The sequence below is a fragment of the Notechis scutatus genome, chromosome 3 (assembly GCF_049901735.1).
Source record: "Notechis scutatus isolate UNSWTSFEM ecotype Mainland chromosome 3, rNotScu1.2, whole genome shotgun sequence".
Lineage (NCBI taxonomy): Eukaryota > Metazoa > Chordata > Lepidosauria > Squamata > Elapidae > Notechis > Notechis scutatus.
The window spans coordinates 116,211,643-116,231,540 of NC_142011.1; the positions used below are offsets into that span (position 1 = coordinate 116,211,643).

The 19,898-nt window shown below is 47.8% G+C and overlaps 1 protein-coding gene and 1 long non-coding RNA gene across 9 annotated transcripts in view; both read left to right on the forward strand.

Annotated features, from left to right (window-relative positions):
* Positions 1-19,898, forward strand: part of LOC113415272 (histidine--tRNA ligase, cytoplasmic-like) — a 33,531-nt gene that overhangs the window by 9,955 nt on the left and 3,678 nt on the right. For 7 of the 8 annotated variants that reach the window (XM_087961017.1, XM_087961018.1, XM_026672601.2 and 4 more), the window contains exon 12: positions 7,683-7,799. In XM_087961017.1, the coding sequence (XP_087817143.1) occupies positions 7,683-7,799 (117 nt within the window). Of the gene's footprint in view, positions 1-691; positions 827-7,682; positions 7,800-19,898 lie in introns of those variants that run through there. The other variant, XM_087961020.1, reaches the window with a different exon arrangement.
* On the forward strand, positions 11,079-11,623 carry LOC148131374 (uncharacterized). Its single transcript, XR_015748358.1, has 2 exons — positions 11,079-11,171; positions 11,216-11,623. It is a non-coding gene; the product is annotated as an uncharacterized LOC148131374 (long non-coding RNA).

A 19,898-nucleotide genomic window follows, 5' to 3' on the forward strand; every position in this document is an offset into this window, starting at 1 on the left:
AAGACGACCCGGCGTATAAGACGACCCCCCAACATTTCCACTCAAAATATAGTTTGTTATATACTCGCCCCTCTTCCGCACGCCTTCCACTTTTGCACTTTTTTTTTTTTTTGAGGCACTTTTGTGCACCGTGGAAAGCGAATCCCGTGAAGCCGAAAGGAGCAGCCAGCCTTCTCCCAGCTCCCAAGGAAGCGAGGCTCGCACCGCCCGAGCTCCGCTGAGGTATCCGGCTGGGGCTGTCAGGAGTTGTTACCGCTGGCGCGTCTCCACGCGTCTCCAGTCCGCGTTGCCTCGGGAAGGAAAGGCAAAAAGGAAGAGCCGCGGCGGCGCTTAATGGCAGCAGCGGCTCCTGGTTTTGCCTTCCCCTTCCCGAGGCAATGCGGGACTGGAGCCGCGCAGAGCCGCGCCAGCGGTAACAACTCCTGACAGCCCCAGCCGGATACCTCAGCGGAGCTCGGGCGGTCCGAGCCTCGTTTCCTTGGGAGCTGGGAGAAGGCTGGCTGCTCCTTTCGGCTTCACGGGATTCGTTTCCACGGTGCGCAAAAGTGCCTCAGCCGCGGGCAGCCGCAGTGCTTCCCAATTACTATTTGCCGGCGTATAAGACGACCCGGCATATAAGACGACCCCCCCCAATTGGAGGCATGTTTTTCAGGGCAAAAAAGTCGTCTTATACGCCGGCAAATACGGTAAGTAAGAGTTCAGGGTTGTGCATAGGGATCAGAATACAAATGCAGAAGTGTAGATGTGAAATGCATTTATAGGATAGGAAATAAAAGAGATGCAAGGACTCTAGTTGGTTGTTGGGGGTGGAATGAGGGATAGCACAGCCCCAACTCTTCAAGCATTGAAGCTTCCCCATTAGTATTTTAAAATATTCCTCAGAGTTTGGCCTCTCTGCCTGCTTTTCTGTTCTGTGCTTTGAGACCTGGCTATGGCATATAACAAAGCCTCTGGTCAGGGACCCGCCATGTGTAATTAGGCCTTTTCCACTCTTCCTGGCAGCAAACCAACTCTGTAGAATTTCTTTGGAAAAAACCTGCGCAAAAAGACTCAGTTGGAAAGATTACATCCTATCGATATCGCAAGACTACAGTCAATCTGAAATAGTCCAAGTCTCATTTCATTGTGGCTGGGAATTCTGGGAATTGAAATTCACATTTCTTAAAGTTGCTCAGGTTGAGAAAAACTTCTCTAGGAGTGATAGAAGAGTCTAGTGGTCTTATAGAAGAAAAAGGGAGTGATGGCACTCTTTTCCTAAAGGCAATTTGAACAGGCTCCCAGCTGCCTCTTTAGGAGACAATGAGCCAGGCTTTTCCAGTTTAATCATAGATTTTTGTCTGGATCATAATATGTTTAGTCCAATATCGCCCATCATTGCATCTTGAATTGCATTATTTCATTTTGTGAGAAGAAAGAATTATTCCTGTAAAAGACAGCAATGTTAACGCCATATTTAGTCCTCATTTAACCTAAGAAGCTCTAATGAGATATTAAGTAAGACATTGTGTAAGAAGTGCTCTGTATTACAATAACAAGACTATAAACGTTTTGCACATTCTGGTCAAGATAGATAGCTGGCAAGCCCTAGATAGCTTGCAAGTCATGGAAAGATAGTTGGCAGGTCGAGCTGTCCAGTTATACTAAAATTAATAAAGTTGACAATAAACTGGGTTTGCCAAAAGGATGGAGATTACGGGGAATGGATAAACAGATGGGATGGAGTTTCTGGGAAGAGGCCGGGGTCCACTCATAAAATAACCAATTAAGTTAAAGGGGAAATAACCAGGGCTGAGGCTTTGAAACAACATTTAACAATCATGTGTTCCTATGTAAAGATGTCCTCCTTGGCTCTGTCATATGAGAATGGAGGTCCCTTTTGCAAAAACTCAATAAAGCTTTTTATTATTGTTCAGTCTCCTGGTACATTCACACCTAAAGGGTTAAATCCCAAAGGTTAATTTCACACATTTTTTCTTAGCCACTACTAGCTCAGACCACCTGTTCAATAAGAGATCTTTATCAGTGCAATTTGAATCAGAACTGCCCTCTCTTGCTTGTTCTCAATCTCCGTGATCAATCCCCTGTATTACAGAAAATCTGTAACTGAAAGTGGGAACTCTGCTCCTAAGCAATCCTATGGTGTGACATTACACAGGCATGCTGACTTACAATAGCAGTTCTGGCGGTCCCAGTTCAGTGGTGGGATTCAATTTTTTTTACTATCAGTTCTGTGGGTGTGGCTTGGTGGGCGTCACGTGGCTTGGTGGGTGTGGCAGGGGAAGGATACTGCAAAATCTCCATTCCCTCCCCCCTCCTGGGGGAAGGATACTGTAAAATCTCCATTCTCTCCTCACCCCATTAACCTGCTTTCCAGCTTCGTTCTCCTGTGCAGGGCAACAAAAGAAGACCCAGCTGGTCAGCTGGGACTTGGGAGGCAGAGAATAGATGAGGGCGGGGCCAGTCAGAGGTAGTATTCCGAACTATTCAAAATTTCCACTACTGGTTCTCTGAACTACTCAAAATTTCCGCTACCAGTTCTCCAGAACTGGTCAGAACCTGCTGAATATCACCTCTGTCCCAGTTGCTATTGTTAGGTGAATCCTGAGCAACTGCAGCCTTCCAGTCATGTGGTCACAATTTGTGATCTCTGCTGGCTTGCCTATTTTCTTGTCAGAAGGCAGCAATGAAGGTCACAAGTAGTGAACACACAATTTCAGAAAGCTGTAATGTAATGTAGGCCCTAATTGAGAGCATGTGTCAGCAGGGACAATGCAACAGCCATAACTATGAGTTCACGTTCTAAGTACCCCTTGTTTAGCACTATTGTAACTTTGAATGGTCACTAAATGAAAACAAGTATTCATTTGAACAAGTATTACCCATAGCCAATTGATAGTTGAGTGCTAAGAGAAGCCCTAGAAAAATAATAATGGAATGAAAACAAAGAAATTAAGACTGATCATCCATGAGACTGTGCTGCTCCAACTCAGCTGCCATATTAAAGAGGTTCATGTAATTTCATTTTCTTGATCGTTCTTTAGAGGCCTTGATTCCTTAAGTATTTTAATAAAACTTGCACAGTTATGGAATTCTTTGAAAGAAATTACCGTATATACTCGAGTATAAGTTGACCTGAATATAAGCCGAGGCACCTAATTTTACACAAAAAAACTGGGAAAACTTATTGACTCGAGTATAAGCCGAGTGTGGGAAATGCAGCAGCTACTGGTAAATTTCAAAAATAAAAATAATTAATTTGGGAAACGATCTCACTATCATGAAAGGTTTAATTGATTCACTAACCCAAAAGAAGAAGATGATGATGACAGCGGGAGGCAGGAGTCACTCTCTTCCCCTCCCTCGGAGGCCCCCTGAGTCAGGAGTTGCTACCGCCGGCGCGGCCCCAGTCCCGCGTCGCCTCGGGAAGGGAAAGGCAAAAAGGAAGAGCCGCGGCAGCGCTTTGCAACAGCAGCAGCGGCACCGGAGGCTCAGGCAGAGCGGCTCCTGGTTTTGCCCCACCCTTCCCAAGGCAACGCGGGACCAGAGCCGCACTGGCGGCAGCAACTCCCGACAGCCCCAGCCGGACACCTGAGCGGAGATGTAGGGAGAAGGCAAAAGCGATGGAAGATCCTTCAGGGAAACTGAGGGGGAGACTCACCCTTGGTCCAGATGAGCCCCCTTCCCCGCCCCTAAGGAAGCAGAGGCAGCCAGCAAGGGCAGGCAAACCCCGCTTCACAGACTCTGTCCGCCCTCACTCCCAACGACCCAAAGCCACGAAGTCCCCCAATCGCGCAGCCCAGAATCGCCCTCCCCTCAGGGGGCAGCAACGACGGCCGGTTTTTCCCAAGACAAGAAGCTCCGCCGTGCAATGAAAGCGCCCTGGCTCTAGGCTCGCGGGCTCAGAAAACAACGCGAGCCGAGGTCGCTTCAGCTCCGCTCGGCTTCTCCAACATCTGGCACCGCCCTGTTCTATGTGCCGGGCCCGGCAAGTCCGAGCAGCCAGCGCGTGGAGCAGGACGGCACCGGACATCATTGGCTGCCTCTTTCGCAGCACGGGAGGCCTCCCCCGGCTGGCCAGCTGCTCTCCTCCTTCTCTGCCTGTTTGTTCTGTGTGACCAAGGAGGAGGAGACCGGCCGGCTGGTTGGGGGAGGCTTTCTGCGCCGAGGGAGGTGGCTGCTGGTGTCCGGCTTTGCTCCGTTTCTCGCTTTGCCTTTCCCTTCCCGAGGCGACGCGGGACTGGGGCCGCACCGGCGGCAACAACTCCCTACAGCCCCAGCCGGGAAGGGAAAGGCAAAAAGCGCTTTGCCTTTCCCTTCCCGAGGCGACGCGGACTGGGGCCGCACCGGCGGCAGCAACTCCCAACAGCCCCAGCCGGAAGGGAAAGGCAAAAGCGTTTGCCTTTCCCTTCCCGAGGCGACGCGGGACTGGGGCCGCACCGGCGGCAGCAACTCCCAGCAGCCCCAGCCGGGAAGGGAAAGGCAAAAAGCGCTTTGCCTTTCCCTTCCCGAGGCGACGCGGGACTGGGGCCACACTGGAGGCAGCAACTCCCAACAGCCCCAGCCGGACACCTGAGCGGAGCCCAGGCGGAACTGCCTGTTGCCGCCGTGGGCGCCGTTGCGGGCGCCCGGCTGCCCAAGTAAAGAACAGGGCCGCGTCGGACCATCGGAGAAGCGAAGCAAAGCCGGACACCAGCAGCCGCCTCCCTCGGCGCAGAAAGCCTCCCCCAACCAGCCAGCCGGTCTCCTCCTCCTCGGTCACACAGAACAAACAGGCAGAGAAGGAGGAGAGCAGCTGGCCAGCCGGGGGAGGCCTCCCGTGCTGCGAAAGAGGCAGCCAATGATGTACGGCGCCGTCCTGCTCCACGCACTGGCTGCTCGGACTTGCCGGGCCCGGCACATAGAACAGGGCGGTGCCGGATGTTGGAGAAGCCGAGCGGAGCCGAAGCGACCTCGGCTCACGTTGTTTTCTGAGCCCGCGAGCCTAGAGCCAGGGCGCTTTCATTGCACGGTGGAGCTTCTTGTCTCGGGAAAAACCGGCCGTTGTTGCTGCCCCCTGAGGGGAGGGCGATTCTGGGCTGTGCGATTGGGGGACTTCGTGGCTTTGGGTGGGAGCGAGGACGGACAGAGTCTGTGAAGTGGGGCTTGTCTGCCCTTGCTGGCTGCCTCTGCTTCCTTAGGGGCGGGGAAGGGGGCTCATCTGGACCAAGGGTGAGTCTCCCCTCAGTTTCCCCTGAAGGATCTTCCGTCGCTTTTGCCTTCTCCCTACATCTTCCCTCTGTTAAAATTCCCCCCACACACACACACACTTATTTTCGGGCGGATAGATTTCGTGTCTGAGCATTCTCACATGACGGTGGGTCTTTCCCCCCCCTAAAAACAGTTAAAAAAGAAAAAATATATCCTCATGCAAGAACTTTTCTGCTTCCGATTACCCCCATGCTTAAAAGTTGCAAAGGAAACACGGAAGCAGGAAAGCAGCTGCCCAGCTCCGGAGCTCCACACCATTTTTTTTTCAGAGGGGAATCTGACTCGAGTATAAGCCAAGGGGGATTTTTTCAGCACAAAAAATGGGCTGAAAAACTCGGCTTATACTCGAGTATATACGGTAGATATTTGTAAGCAGTCATAGCTCAGAAATTCAATTACTGAATCACTTGTTAAAATAACAACAAAATAAGATGGCTTAGAGCAGGTGTCGCCAACCTTTTGGACCTCAGAAACCACCAAACTCATAATTTTAAATCCCGTGGACCAGAGACCCTGGGAAAATCCCCGAAAAAGTCTGCAGGAAAATTCCCCACCCCATTTTCCTACCGATCGATCATTCTTTATTTGGGATCGCAGGATACCATCTCCAGCTCCGTTCTCAGGGGGAGAGAGAGAAAGAGACTTTTGGCTTCATGCAAGGAAAGTAGCAGAAGCAGCAGAAGTCTTTCTTTCTCTCCCCCAAACTCTGCCAGAAGTGAGTCTTTATGAGTCTTGTTGCACCGGTGCAGCCTCTTGGAGCAGGATATTTCTGGTGGAACTTGGGGGAGAGAAAGAAAGACTTTTGTTGCTTTCCTTGTGTGTGCAGCCAAAAGCAGAAGAAAGAAGCGGAAAGAAGCAACCCGGTGGCCAGGCCAAGCGCGTGGGGCAAGTGGGGCAAGTTCCCCCCTCCTCTGCCCTTTCCCCCTTCCCCTCACTACCTCGTGTTGTTCCCAGTGCAAGTGATGCAAGCCTTGTGTTCCCGTGGGCCATGTGGGCGGCGCAACCTTGTGTTCCCGCTCAGCCTGGATTATTTTGGGAGATGCTTTGGGGGTGACATTTCTCTGCAGACCACCAAAATTTTCTCGCAGACCACCAGTGTTGGTGATCACTGTCTTAGAGTATGTTATTCCCATTTTTCTAATCTATTCCAATGTTAACTTTAAAAAAAGGTCTTATTTCTTATTCTAACATTATAGATATTTACATTGCATCCAGATTAATTTACAAGCTGTTGGGTTTAAATTTTGCAATTAAAAAACTCCTTAATATAAAAGATCCATTAGGCAAGCAGGATTCCCAGACCATAGTAACGGACAGAGAAGCAGTAGGTGGTATAGAGACTGGCTAGGCAAATGGGCACTAGACAAAGTAAATGAGAACAAAGCAAGAAAGGGGGAAATGATACTAAAAAATAGGATGAGATGGATCATTTAAAGAACAATTTTAATTTTAAAAAAGTTTAAAAAGCATTATTCTGGTAAATATTCTTAAAAGCATTGTCCTTTATTATCTAGGATGCAGCTCACCTGCCCCTCTAAATAATTCAGAGTAAATGAATTGATGTCAACTCCGCTAGGTCTCCAAACTATGGCCTGTGGGCTACATCTAGCTCTCTGGAAAGTTCCTTCTGGCTTACCTGCTTCTCCCACATGCTGTGCTCTGTTCCTTTCCAAACAGCTCAGGGAGAGAAAGCGAGGTTGTATCAAATCAATAAAATCTGTTTTTTTCTTTGGCCCCTCAAATGTTTGCAAAATATCCAATGTGGCCTTCAGACTGAAATGTTTGAAGAACCTTGAATCTAATTATACTTTATTATCTAGATCTAATTATACTTTATTAAGGTAGGCTGTAATAACAGATTCTTGTGAGTCTGATTGTGCTTTCCTTTCCTTCTTTCTTATACTCGATTGAGTATAAAGGGAAATGTTTGCTTGAATCACCTGCAAAAATTACCTTGCTTCCCAGGATTTAGGACATTTCAGCTTTTCTTGCCTGGATATTGGTTGTTTCATATTTCTGTCAAGGTCATCTTCCTTATTCTCACAGCTTTAATTTTCCAGTGTTCCACATAGGAAAGATAAGCTTTAAATTCTCCATCCATCAGTAAAAGAATTAACTGCTTTATATAAGAGAAATAAGGCACTGTCTCTATAAACAAGCTGTTTATAATCATTAACAAGGAGAATAATAGAAACCAAGACAAAACTGGTTTAGAAACAGTAGGAGAAATGATTGGATGAAAATAATGCCTATTTACTCAGTAGGTTTATAGTGCAAGCTGCAGTACATATAGCTAACCATATCCATATTTTGGAAATGTCTGAAAATTAGAATATTTCCAACAATAATTAAGTCCAATTCAAGTAGAGCTTGTTTGCAAATTTTAGTTAATTCTGGTTATAATGTTGATTTTTTTTCCCCCTCTTTCCTCTGAGATGTCCAAGCAGAAGATCCGCACAACAGAAACACAAGTGTTGGTGGCAACTCCCCAGAAAAATTTCCTTGCATTCAAAATGAAGTTAATATCTGAATTATGGAATGCTGGCATTAAGGTAATACTGAGAAGTTATTACACTAGTGCAGGGGTGTCAAACTCAATTTCAGTGAGAGCCGGATCAGCATTATGGCCGCCCTCAAAAGGGCCGGGTGGGCATGGCTTGGGGGTCATGTGACTTGGTGGGCATGGCGGACTTCACCTGGCCCACTCGCATCGAATGGAAGCTGTGATGGGCCACACAAAGCTGGGAGCAGTGATCCAGCATGAGCACCAAAGTCGGAGGGGGGCAGGTGAGCATCGGCGCTTGCGCGCAGCTGGGGAGGGTGCCTGGAGGCAGTTGAATGGTGCTGGGGTGCGGTGGCAGGGCAGACAAACTGCCCTTTCAGTTTTAGGCTAGAATACAGACATAGAGGCAACAGCAGTGGGGAGAGGTCAAAGTGGGAAGCCCCTGCCCACTGTTTCCTGCCCATTGCCTGCGGTGGCTTCCCATCTTCACTCCCCCTGCCTGTTGCAGTCCGTGCAGTACTGTTCAATCCTCCTGGAATTCACCTCAGCCACGCACACGCACCAATGCCCTGTAGTTCATGCATTATTGTAGTGCAAGATCACGAGATCAGTAGCGCAAGATCTTGCATTACTGATCTCACACTACAGTAATTTAGGTCTCTGTTCTCTATGAACTGAGGCTTGTACCAGATCCGGCCGAAGAGCAATTGCAAGCAGATGAGCTTTTGGGGCAGTGAAATCACCTTGATTGAAGCCTCCCATGTGCTTGAAAACACTTCCACGCCGTTCCAGTCTTGGCACGAAGAGTGTTTACAAGTCAATGGGAGGTTTCAAGCAAGGCAATTTCACTGCCCCAAAGTCTTGTTGGTTTGCAAACGCTTTTCATGCCGTTCCAAACTTCCTCTGTGCTCAGGAAGGGACAAGGGCAGGGGGAGAGATTGGTAGTGCTGCCCCGCGCTATGGCTTTCCCATGCAGGGGCGGGGGTGATCCCAGCGAAAGGGGGCTACAAGGCCAGGCCAGCGAGCGGGGAATGGAGGCGCAGTGCTGATGTACAACTTGGTGCTGCCATTTGGGCTGGAATATGGTCAGCTTTTGATTCAACAGCGTGGCCACCAAGAAACCATCCCGTTGCCTTGGCCCCATCCTGTGGCCATGCACACAGGAGAGAGTGAGCGTGCATGTCCTGGATGAAAGGGGAGTACTCAGAATGTAGTCAGCCTGTGGGGCAATGCAGTCCCAGGGATGCCAGCCCCCACACACGTTCACCACCTCCTGTGGTGGGGGGGGCAGACCGGCCTCTCAGGTCAGATGTAAGGCTGACTGCGTTCAGGCTCAGTTGGCCACCATCAAGCTGTAGAATCAGAGCCTCCATGCCCCATTTGTTGGCCTGGCCTCACAGTTTGCGAGGCTTCCCTTTCACTAGGACCACCCCTCCATTGGAAAGCCACAGTCGGGCTTCTTGGCTGCAGACACCGACCCAGGAGAAGTGAGGGGTGAGGGGTGCTCTGCACATGCCCAGAGGCTCCCTCACCAGATGCCCAGGCTGCAGTCTTGCTCCAATTTACGCACCCAAGAGCCGGGCTGGGGCGTAGCCCCTCCAGTTCGTCTCATACTCACCTCTGCCCCATGGCGCCCTCCAGATATGATGGCCTGCAGCCTCACCCATGGATGCCCCTAGCCATGCCCCATCCTTGGGCATCACCTTGGAATCCAGGGCATGGGGTGAGGCTCTGGCAGCCTTTTCTCTGCCCACAGATTGGAAAACCCGGGCCAGTTTTGCTGGTGGAATTCTTGCCTGGCAGGTTCAAAGGATGTAGGATCCCACGGGTACCAGGAGCAGGCACTGGTGACGACCTTTCTAATGGGGGGTGGGAGCTGTCCCAGCAAAAGGGAAACGCTGCCAGTCTCTACCCCTCTACCCACGAGGCTTCCCTTTCATTGGGACCTCCTGAGCCCTCACATGGGAAGCCATGTCCACCAGTGGCACGGCAACCAGCATCACTGCCAAACTCTCCCCCTGCTCTGTGGGGTTGCCCTGGAAACAGCAATGGACTGGCCTGCATCACCTCAGCCCAGCCCAGGCTGACCAGACACTGCTGTATAACTTGTGGCAGCCATCCAGGCCTGAATGCATTAGCCTTAGATCTGACCCGCACAGCTGCCCTAGAGCCAGCGAGAGACCTGCCTGCCCCATACCCTGCCTCGGTCCTACACCCTGGATGTGTGCACAGGAGGCGGCTAGCACTGGTGTCCTGGGTAAAAGGGAAGTGTTCAGAACAAAGTCAGCCTGTGGGGCAAGACAGTCCCCAGGGATGCTATGCTCTGCGTGCTCGCTGCCTACTGTGCACATGCTTGCGGGACGGGGGCGTCTCCCCCGGCTCCAGAGCATCCCTATGGATCTAAGCCTGACTGTGTTTTGGCCTAGATGGCCACTGCCAGGTTGTAAATCAGTGCCCAGTTGGGCTGGGCTGGGCTGAGGCACTGCTGTTTGCTGTTTCCAGGGCGGCTCTGCGCACCTGATCTAACCACATCGTGGGCTATATACATCTGCTTTAGGATATACACCTGCATTACTGTATATCCTCAAGCTATAATTTTTTTGAAACCACAGTATATATTTCTGTGAAAAATTATTCACTCCCTTTCAGATTTTTTGAATGCTTGCGTATCTTTGCCAATGAATATACAATACTTGAGAGACTTCCTGTGTCCCACACTGCGGCTTTGCTCCGCATTAGGAAGGCTTCTCACTGGGTGGTCGAATGCATCAAGAAAGACACCAGGCTGGTTCTATCTCAGGTGAGCTGCCCCGATCACGAGCTCGGGAAGCTCTTTTATTAAAAACACATAGTGATACGTCACAAGCGGTGAACTCTATCCAATCATTATGTTACATGAGTAGAAATATTAGTGGACACATCTGATTCCTTTTCCCAGAGGGCATTAACCTGTGCAATGGCACGCTTTTCAGCTAATAAGGACAGACTATTGGAGATAGTGCGAATAAAAATTGGTAACACACATGGAAGAATAACGTATCCTGCAGCAATCATACCTATGAGAGCTACTATGGCTTGTAATCCTGGTAATTTTGGGAACCAGGAACTAAAAATATTTTTAAGATTAATACCTTGCCATACTTGATCAGGATTATAGGTTAATTGTCGCATCTCAGTTGTTAATTGTGCTACTACTTTGCCTACTTTATCAATTTGAAGACAACAATTCGTGAGATTGAACCTACCACATACCCCTCCTTCTTTGGCTAGTATGTAATCTAAAGCTAAGCGATTTTGGTACACAGCTGAGCGTAATTTGTCTGTAGCAGTTGCTAGAGTGTTTAGAGCCTTGTCTATTCGTTGGCCAGCTAAATCTAAAACAGCTTGTAAACGAATAATTCTATTAATCATATATATGGGGGTTAGGTCCAGGTATCCCCTGTATATTCTGATTGACAGGGGAAGCCTGCAAAGGCATTATCGGTGTCTCTTTTCTTGCGGGATAATGTATCATACACAGGGATGCCTAGTTCTTGCCTAATGGAGATCGGTAGGAGGAAAAAGGAAGGTCTTATCCACCCCAATACACATGATCCTTGCCAATCTGCTGGAAGGGACGGATAGGCTAGGTTACCACAAATCCAATACATATTATTTGGGGCTGTCCAAATTTGGGAAGATGTTGTGTCATTGAGATAAGGGAGGAGGGAGGTGTTGAATTTAGCAGGTGTGGTGGTAGCATTGTCAGGTGCTGTCCAAGTCTGGTAGGAGTTATCCCATGTACCTAAGCAAAGGAGGTGTCCTACTGGAGTGGACCCATTTCGGGAAAAGCAGTTTCTACCAATTAAGTTGGTGGTAATTGTCCAGATAAGTGGATCGGAAACTGTTCTAGCTGTTATGTTTCCTATAGAAGACATGTTGTTGAACAGTGATGGCGAGGCTTCTAAGGCTTGCCACGGCCACTGTTCTCCTGTGGTGGTTCCCCCACAGACAAAACAATTGGTTATTGCAAGTTGTTTTGCAATAACACTGGTATCGGGCTTTATCTAATTTCCTCAAATTATTATATACCGACCATCCCAACGATGTTTCCTTACCTTCATATATTATTTCGGTTGTTATGGTAATGTAAGTGTTTGTATCCGATCCTGTGCCATCAATCCCTATACCATAAGTATCCAAGACAGGGTGTTGTCTGGAGATGGTGATTTCTACCTTATTGTCTGTGGTAGACCCTGATATTCGTTTGAAATGTGACAGATGATTGCAGCCTGAGTACCCTCCCCCGGTATAATCACAGACACAAGACCAACCTGAGCATTCGATGGAACCTCCACAAGGGATCCACTGGTTGGGGTTCCCTATGGCCCAGATAATGGGTGTAGGACACAAATATTTATGGTTGTGGGCGTACGTTGTTTTCCAGTCAACCGACCCGCATGAATATCCCCCTGGTTTAGAACAAGCAATACAAACATCAAAGGTTAAAACAATTGGGTTAGTACCATCCTTGAGCACGGTGGTGTGATTTAGGTAATAAAGTTTTCCCTCCCCCTCAGGATCAGATCTGCTGGAGGTTCTTGGAAGTCCTGCCCATAAAGTAATGTTGAGACGTACAGCCATTTTGGGATTGTAGCAAATGGTTTTTGAGTTCATCTTACATAGATGATACATGGTTCCGGTTTTTTTTGGCAAGTTTTTCCAGTAGGAAGGCACTTCTGCAGTTGTTGGGTATGGTAGATGAGAGTTAGTTGAATGAAGCCTGCTTGTGTGGTTTTGATCAGGCAGGGGGCGCAGCCATCTGACACGCTGGTGGGATTCTGTGATCTCTTAACCCGATGTAGAAAGGGGGGGGGCCTGAACATGAATGTCAGGCTGATTCGCGAATTGTCTGTGATGACGATGAGGTGAACGGGGTCTGAGGACTGTCCAGGAGTCATAGATGTTACGTATGGAATCATGGAGGCATCGACCGGAGCAATAATAGGCGGTTGCAGTAGGACGAAGTATGAGGAGTGTAGTCCGAGGAGGGTGTTCAAAGGTGTTGATCTGGAAAGAAGCATTGCTGGAGATATGGAGCCATGGCTGAGGGAGTGTCGACCATCTGAGATAGGGGGGAAAGATGTCCCCAGACGCGGTGCAGGTCAGCAGGAGGGGAGTACCTGGCGTAAAGTACGTCACTCGAGACGGAATGGAGACCTTGGAAGCATGTGCGGCAAGAAGGAGGAAGAGGATCGGCAAGGCAACGAGACGAATCATGTTGATATGTCTGCAGGTGGTGATTTTTCTGCCTTGGGGTGGTATGGTCTGACGTGTCGTCCAGGAACCCACAGGACACGATCTGGAAGCTGGATAGCTGCGTAGCCGCGACCCCAGGTGAGGAGACCAGCAGGGCCCTTCCAAGTAGGGTCTGGCAGTTGGCGGTAGTATACCTGTGGTTTGGGAGAATCAGGGGAAGGGGGGGAGGAAAAATGTCGCTCCACTGCCGTCATAGCAGGGGTGCCTGAGAGATTGAGGAAGTTAAGTGTATAAAGACAGAGATTAAGGGTGTCTTGCATCGCCGGGAGGCCAAGGTTTTTTTTCCCTTTGATCAAATGTCGTTCTAACGCTGTTTTTAGCGTTAGGTTAGCTCTATCTACCAGGGCTTGTCCTTGACTATTATAAGGGATCCCAAATTTGTGGGTAATTTGCCACTTAGTGCAAAATTCTGACATAGCTGTGCTAGTGTATGCAGGACCATTATCTGTTTTTATTTCATTTGGGCGTCCCAACGATGCAAAGGTGCGAATGCAATGGTTGATGACATGTTTGGAGGCTTCTCCTCTTTGCGGGGTCGCCATTATAAACCCTGAATAAGTATCAATTGTGACATGCAGATACTTCCAGGGGGCAAACAGAGGAAACTGAGTAACGTCCATCTGCCATATTTCACAGGCTTTCAACCCGCGGGGATTTACCCCTAAGGGAATGGAATGGGCTTGTTGACTGCAGGTGGGGCATTGCTGTCTAATGGCTGAAGCTTCGGCCATAGTAAGGTTGAAGTGTTTCATGAGAGCTTTAGTGTTTTGATGGAAGTATGAATGGCTCTCCCAAGGAGTTAATGTGTGTGAGGTCATGATACCTGCAGCCGCTTGATCAGCCACATCATTGCCTTCCTGGAGGATTCCCGGGAAGGGTTGGTGGCTACGAATGTGTGCTACAAAGGGGGGGTGCTGGCGCTGTGCAACAAGGTGTTGCAATGTAACAAAAAGAGAGAAAGTTTTTATCAATAGCGGGAGAGAGGTAAGAATCGTGAATAGTAGAGACTATTTGGGTAACATATAGGCTATCTAAGATCAAGTTGAGGGGTTCGTTAAAATTCTGGAGGACTAATATGGTTGCAGCAAGCTTAGCCCTTTGTGGTAATGTCTGCACAGGGGTGGTTTTGGTGTGCCACACCCCATCCCTTTGCCAAGCGCATGCCTCTCGTTCCCTACTGCCATCAGCAAATATAGTCAAGGCATTGACCAAAGGTCCTTTGCTGATGGGAGAGGAGAAAGAGATGGGTATTGTCCGAATGATTTGAAAACGTGGATCAGCGGGTGGGTGGCAGGAAACTAGTCCAGGCCAGTCGGCTAAGGCAAATTGAATTTCCTGGGAGTTTTGGAATAGAGATTCCCATATTTGTAGCGAAAAAGGGATAAAAAGTGTGGAGACATCTATTCCCATAAGTAATTTTGCACGGCTCCTGCCTTTTATGATCAATTGAGCCAATTGAGCTGATTTGGAAGTGATGGAGCATCGTGGCATATGGGAAAGATGGATCCACTCTATGATGTGAAGTTTTTGGTCCTTTTGAGTTACTGCTGCGGTCATAAGTCTCAGGGTGGCTAAAATGACCATATCTAGAGGAGTATTGACAGCAGCTCTGTCTACCCATATTTTTCGGATATTCTCTTCTATTTGAGTTATTGCTTGAAGCTGAGGTTGCTGCAAGGATATTATGTCAGCAGGCTTTTCCCCCCAGGTAAGGGCTTCAAACAATGGAGAAAGAATATCAGTGGTTAAAGACAGGAAAGGTCGAGCCCAGTTTACAGTACCCAGATATTGCTGAAGTTGAACCAGGGTGGGTTGAGAAGGCAGAGACAGAGAGGGGAGTGAAGGATAGGCAGTGGTTGAAAGCATTTTATAGCCCAGATATGCGTACGGAGTTAGTACTTGTACCTTTTCAGGTGTTATGTGCAAACCTCCTTTTGCAAGAACGGCTTTTAAGAAGGAAAATGAAGTGAACACCGTACCCGGTGGCCCGGGAGCGGCAACAAGGATATTGTCCATGTAGTGATACACCAGAAATTGTGGAAAAGCAGAACGATAGCGTAGCAAGACATTATTGACATAGTGTTGACACATGGTGGGGCTATTGAGCATACCTTGAGGTAGGACTTTCCACTGAAAGTGGGAGGAGGGAGAGGAGTTGTTTAAGCGAGGCAGTGTAAAAGCGAATAAGGCGCGATCTTGTTCATGCAAGGGGATAGAAAAAAAGCAGTCCTTTAAATCAATAACCATGAGATCAAATTTTTCAGGGATGATGTTGGGATTTGGAAGACCACATTGTAACGCCCCCATTGGTTTTATTATTGCATTCACGGCTCTTAGATCATGCAAGAGCCTCCATTTTCCTGACTTTTTCTTTATGACAAAAATGGGGGTGTTATATGGGCTGACAGATGGTTCAACGTGCCCTTTGACAATTTGGTCCTGGACAAGTGATTGCAGGGCCTCTAGTTTGTCTATCGTGAGGGGCCATTGGTCTATCCAAACAGGTTCTGTGGTTTTTAATTGTAGCCGCAGTGGAGTTCTAGCAAAAGATTCCATTAGTCGATAATGAGTTTTGCGTTAAGTTGAGACATAAGATCACGGCCCCACAGGTTAGTATGTAGCGGAAGAACCAAGGGTTGGAGGTAGGCAATGCGAGAAATATCAGAGGAACTCACCGGTAGCCAGTGTTTGCTACGGTGGGCGTGCTGAACTCCTCCCACTCCCCGAACGGCTGGGGCAGTTTCCAAGGGCCAATCGTCCGGCCACTCAGCCGTTCGGATGACACGTCAGCTCCAGTATCTAAGAGACCCGAAAAGACTTTGTCACGGATTGTGAATTGTAATACAGGCCTGGCATGTTCCACCGTTTGATGGACAGTAAATGCCCAAGCATCAGCCGTTTTAACAGGTACCGGAACAGCGGTTGCTACTAGTTCTCCCTTGCTAAATTTGGTGGGAGTATTTCCAATTACCACCATGGCCACTGAGGAAAAGTCATCGGAATCTCTCAGAAACGGAGATGATGATTCCCTTTGCCATGAGGTCCCGGATGGGATAAATTATGAGGGGCGTCATGGCAGGAGGGATTGTTTTCAGGCGTGTGGGAAGAAAGTACACAGTGCCTGGGATGTCGATTTCCATATCTTCGGAGGCAATTAGTTGGAAAGATATGGAGTCTGCCTTTGGAGCGGGGCTGGCTGATTGCCCCTCTTCTAGTTTCCCTGTGGCTGAGGAGTGCTGCTGCGACACTGATTTGCCCAGTGGTACCCTTTCTTGCACCTTGGGCATATTGTTTTAGGCTTGGTGTTGTTTTGTATATTGTCCCTGGCTCTGCATTGTGCTTTGAAGTGGCCTGGCTTCCCACAATTGAAGCAGTTTCCGGCCGGCCTGTTTTGAGAATTTGCTTGTTGCAAGGCCATGGCCAGATGCACCATATTGTAGGAGACAGTTCCCACGATTCTGCAAGCCTTTAGATAGTCCGAGAGGGAAGCCCCTCCTCGGGCAGATAGAGGCTGCAGAATCCTCTTGCAATCCTCATTTGCATTTTCAACGGCCAGTTTCAACAGAAGCTCCTTACGGGCTTCTTCATTTGAGATTTGTCTATGAATGGCCTTCTGAAGTTCCTCTATGAACTCAGCATAAGGCTGATGTGAGCCTTGAGTGATTTTTGAAAAAGATCCTACGATGCCAGAGGTAGGATCATCGACTTTGTCAAGGGCTTTGACCGCTATGATACTGATAGTGGCAAGGGTACGTTGTGGGAGAGTCGCCTGAGCTGATAAGTCCGTAAATCGGCCCATACCGAAGATTTGATCCGCTCTCGCGGCTGCGCCACGATCGTGGGCAAATTTCTCAGCTTCGGTGCGAAAGTCTGACTCCCAAACAACATACTGCGGTCCCGTCAGTACCATACGGAAAAGATCTTTCCAATCTTGGGGTAACATAAAAAAGGAGGTGCTGATGGTGTTAATGAAGCCTCTGACATATGGTGCCTGGATGCCGTACATGGCCACGGCTTGTTTTAAATCTCTGATTAATTTCATGGGTAAAGGTTCAAGTCTAGGCACCACATTTCCGGCTCCATCCCCTATATATTCAACGGGACAAAGAGAGAGCTCTTCTAGGGTAAGAGAGCCCTCCTTGCGTCCCTGTGCCATGGCTTGTGCGATCGCTCCCATGGGTGTTTGATCCTCCACTGGATATGATTTAGGAGGACTCATGGGTTCAGGAGCAGTGGGGGAGGAAGCTTCTAACGGGAGAGCGTCCTTTGTTTTGGTTTCAGCTGTATAGGGAGGAGGACCCTCCTTAGGGGAGGGGGCTTTGGTCAGTGCTAAACTATGGATTTTTAAACATTCCATGATTATTCGCCATGTGGTCAGAATCTTTGGCGGAGCTCTGGGATTATTATGAAAATAGTCACCCAAACGTTGCCATGTGGAGACTTTCAAGGACCCTTTCTCCGGATAAGCCGGACATTGTATGTAAATGTAAGTCAAAAGGGTGATAAGGTCCTTCTTTGTTGGAACCGGGAGCGTTTTGCCCTGATTCCTAAGAATAAGAATTGAGCTCTTCGTTAATTGTGCTAATTCCTGCAAATGTGCTATCTGCGCTTTGGAGAACTGTCCGCCCATACTCACCTGAAGGGAGGATGTCTTCTTTGCAGAAGATTCCTGGGGAGGGATCCGTGACACGAGATGGCGTCCCTGGGTTGCAACTGGCTCGTCCTGCCGGGTGAGATAGGCGGTCGAAGACAGACGCACCCGTTTCTTTTAACGGATCACATCGGGGTCACCAGATGCGGCTTTGCTCCGCATTAGGAAGGCTTCTCACTGGGTGGTCGAATGCATCAAGAAAGACACCAGGCTGGTTCTATCTCGGGTGAGCTGCCCCGATCACGAGCTCGGGAAGCTCTTTTATTAAAAACACATAGTGATACGTCACAAGCGGTGAACTCTATCCAATCATTATGTTACATGAGTAGAAATATTAGTGGACACATAGTAGCAGCAAATCACAGTGTTAGATGGTCAGTTTAGTAGGTACAAAGTAGCCAGTCAGCGCCTGCATTCCAGTTATTAGCCCATGATGACGTGTTGTTGATTGATGTTTTTTGTTCCTGGTACGCTTTCAGCCTACGTGAGGCCTGGCCTGTACCGAAACTTTTGAAGCTGATTTATTACTGCACCACACTATCTGCTCAGCTACTTCAATCTAGCACAGGGGTGTCAAACGCAAGGCCTGCAGGCCAGATGAGGCCCGCAATGTGGTCAGATCTGGCCTGCGGGGCTGTCCTGGTCTATCCAATGCGAAGGGGGAAAATTGGGCCAGCCTGACTTTAGCCCGGTCTACCCAATGTGAAGAGGAAACATTGGACCAGTCGGGCTTTGGCCCAATATACCCAATGCAAAAAGGAAACATGCCAGCAGTTTGGGGAGTGGCATCAAACTAGCCATGCCCATCGAATTAGCCACACCCAGTCGGTCATGACTGCCCAGTCCCCCAAGGTCAACCACAGCCCTGATGCGGCCTTCAGTGAAATTGAGTTTGACACCCCTGATTTAGCAGGATTGGTATTGTTCAGGTTCTATTGATCAAACAATGCCATCTTTTGGGACCCCGGAGGCATTTTTTTTTTTTTTTTTTTGCTATTGCTCTTGTTCTATCTTCTTCTTTTATTTGTGGGTTTTCTGTTGCTTTTTGTTCTGAAATGTTTCTAACAATTATAAACTGCCCAGAGTCACTGAGAATTGGTGGCATATAGCAATAGCAGTATATGAGTTTTACTGCTTATTAATGCTTTATAGCCCTCTCTAAGCAGTTTTACAGAGTTGTCCCCAAAAATCTGGGTCATTTTACTGACCTCATAAGAATGGAAGTCTGTATCAACATTGAGCCCATCAGGATTGAACTACTAACAGTCAGCAGAGTTAGCCTGCAATATTGCAGTCTAACCACCATTAATATATAACATTAATATACAGTATTATAGTTGATTACATAGTCAGACAGAAGTTTAGACTGGGTTTGGCAGTTTTGTCTACCTATCAAGTTTTTGAGGACTTGGGAGGGGCAGATGTTATGTGATGTTAAGGGTATTGTCATAGGCTGTAAGTTACAGTTGACTGAGGGTGATTTTATCAACACCAATGATTTCAAGTGGTGTTCCAGATGTTTTAGAATTGCATCCAAGGCACCTGTTATAATTATATACAAAAAAAAAAAAATATGAAATCACGGCTGGCAGTTTTTTAGCTAGTGTTGGGCTTTGTACACATTAAGCTCTTCCCAAGAGCCTAGGATGTCATAATATATTGTTAGTACATTTGCGAATCAATGCAGTGTGGCTTCTTGTAATTGATTGATAGAAATTTTATCAATGTGCAGATTTTCTAAGTGCTGTCCAACATTTTTTGACATGACACCCAGTACAAAGATAACTACTAAGACCATAATCTTTCAAGTTCTAGATTTTGATGTTTTGTGAGCTTTAATTCTTTATCTTGTATTCTACTGTATCCTGATATTACTACATCAATTACCCATACTTTCCTCTTTTCAACCTCAGTTAAATGCACTGTGTTATGAGCCAATATTTTATCAATTCATATGTGGAAATCCCACAATATTTTAACTTGCTTGTTTTCCTCTTTTAACTTTGTGTTTCCATCAATTTTTCATTATTGGTATATGATGTTCCACTGAATCATTTTGACAATTGTTATGTCATTATTTGTAATCAGTTTTTACAATGTTCTTGCACAAGTATATGATCTACTGTTTCTTTTTATCTTTGCACAATCTGCACTTTGAATTATTTGATGATTTTTCAATTCGGGCTTTGATTGTATTAA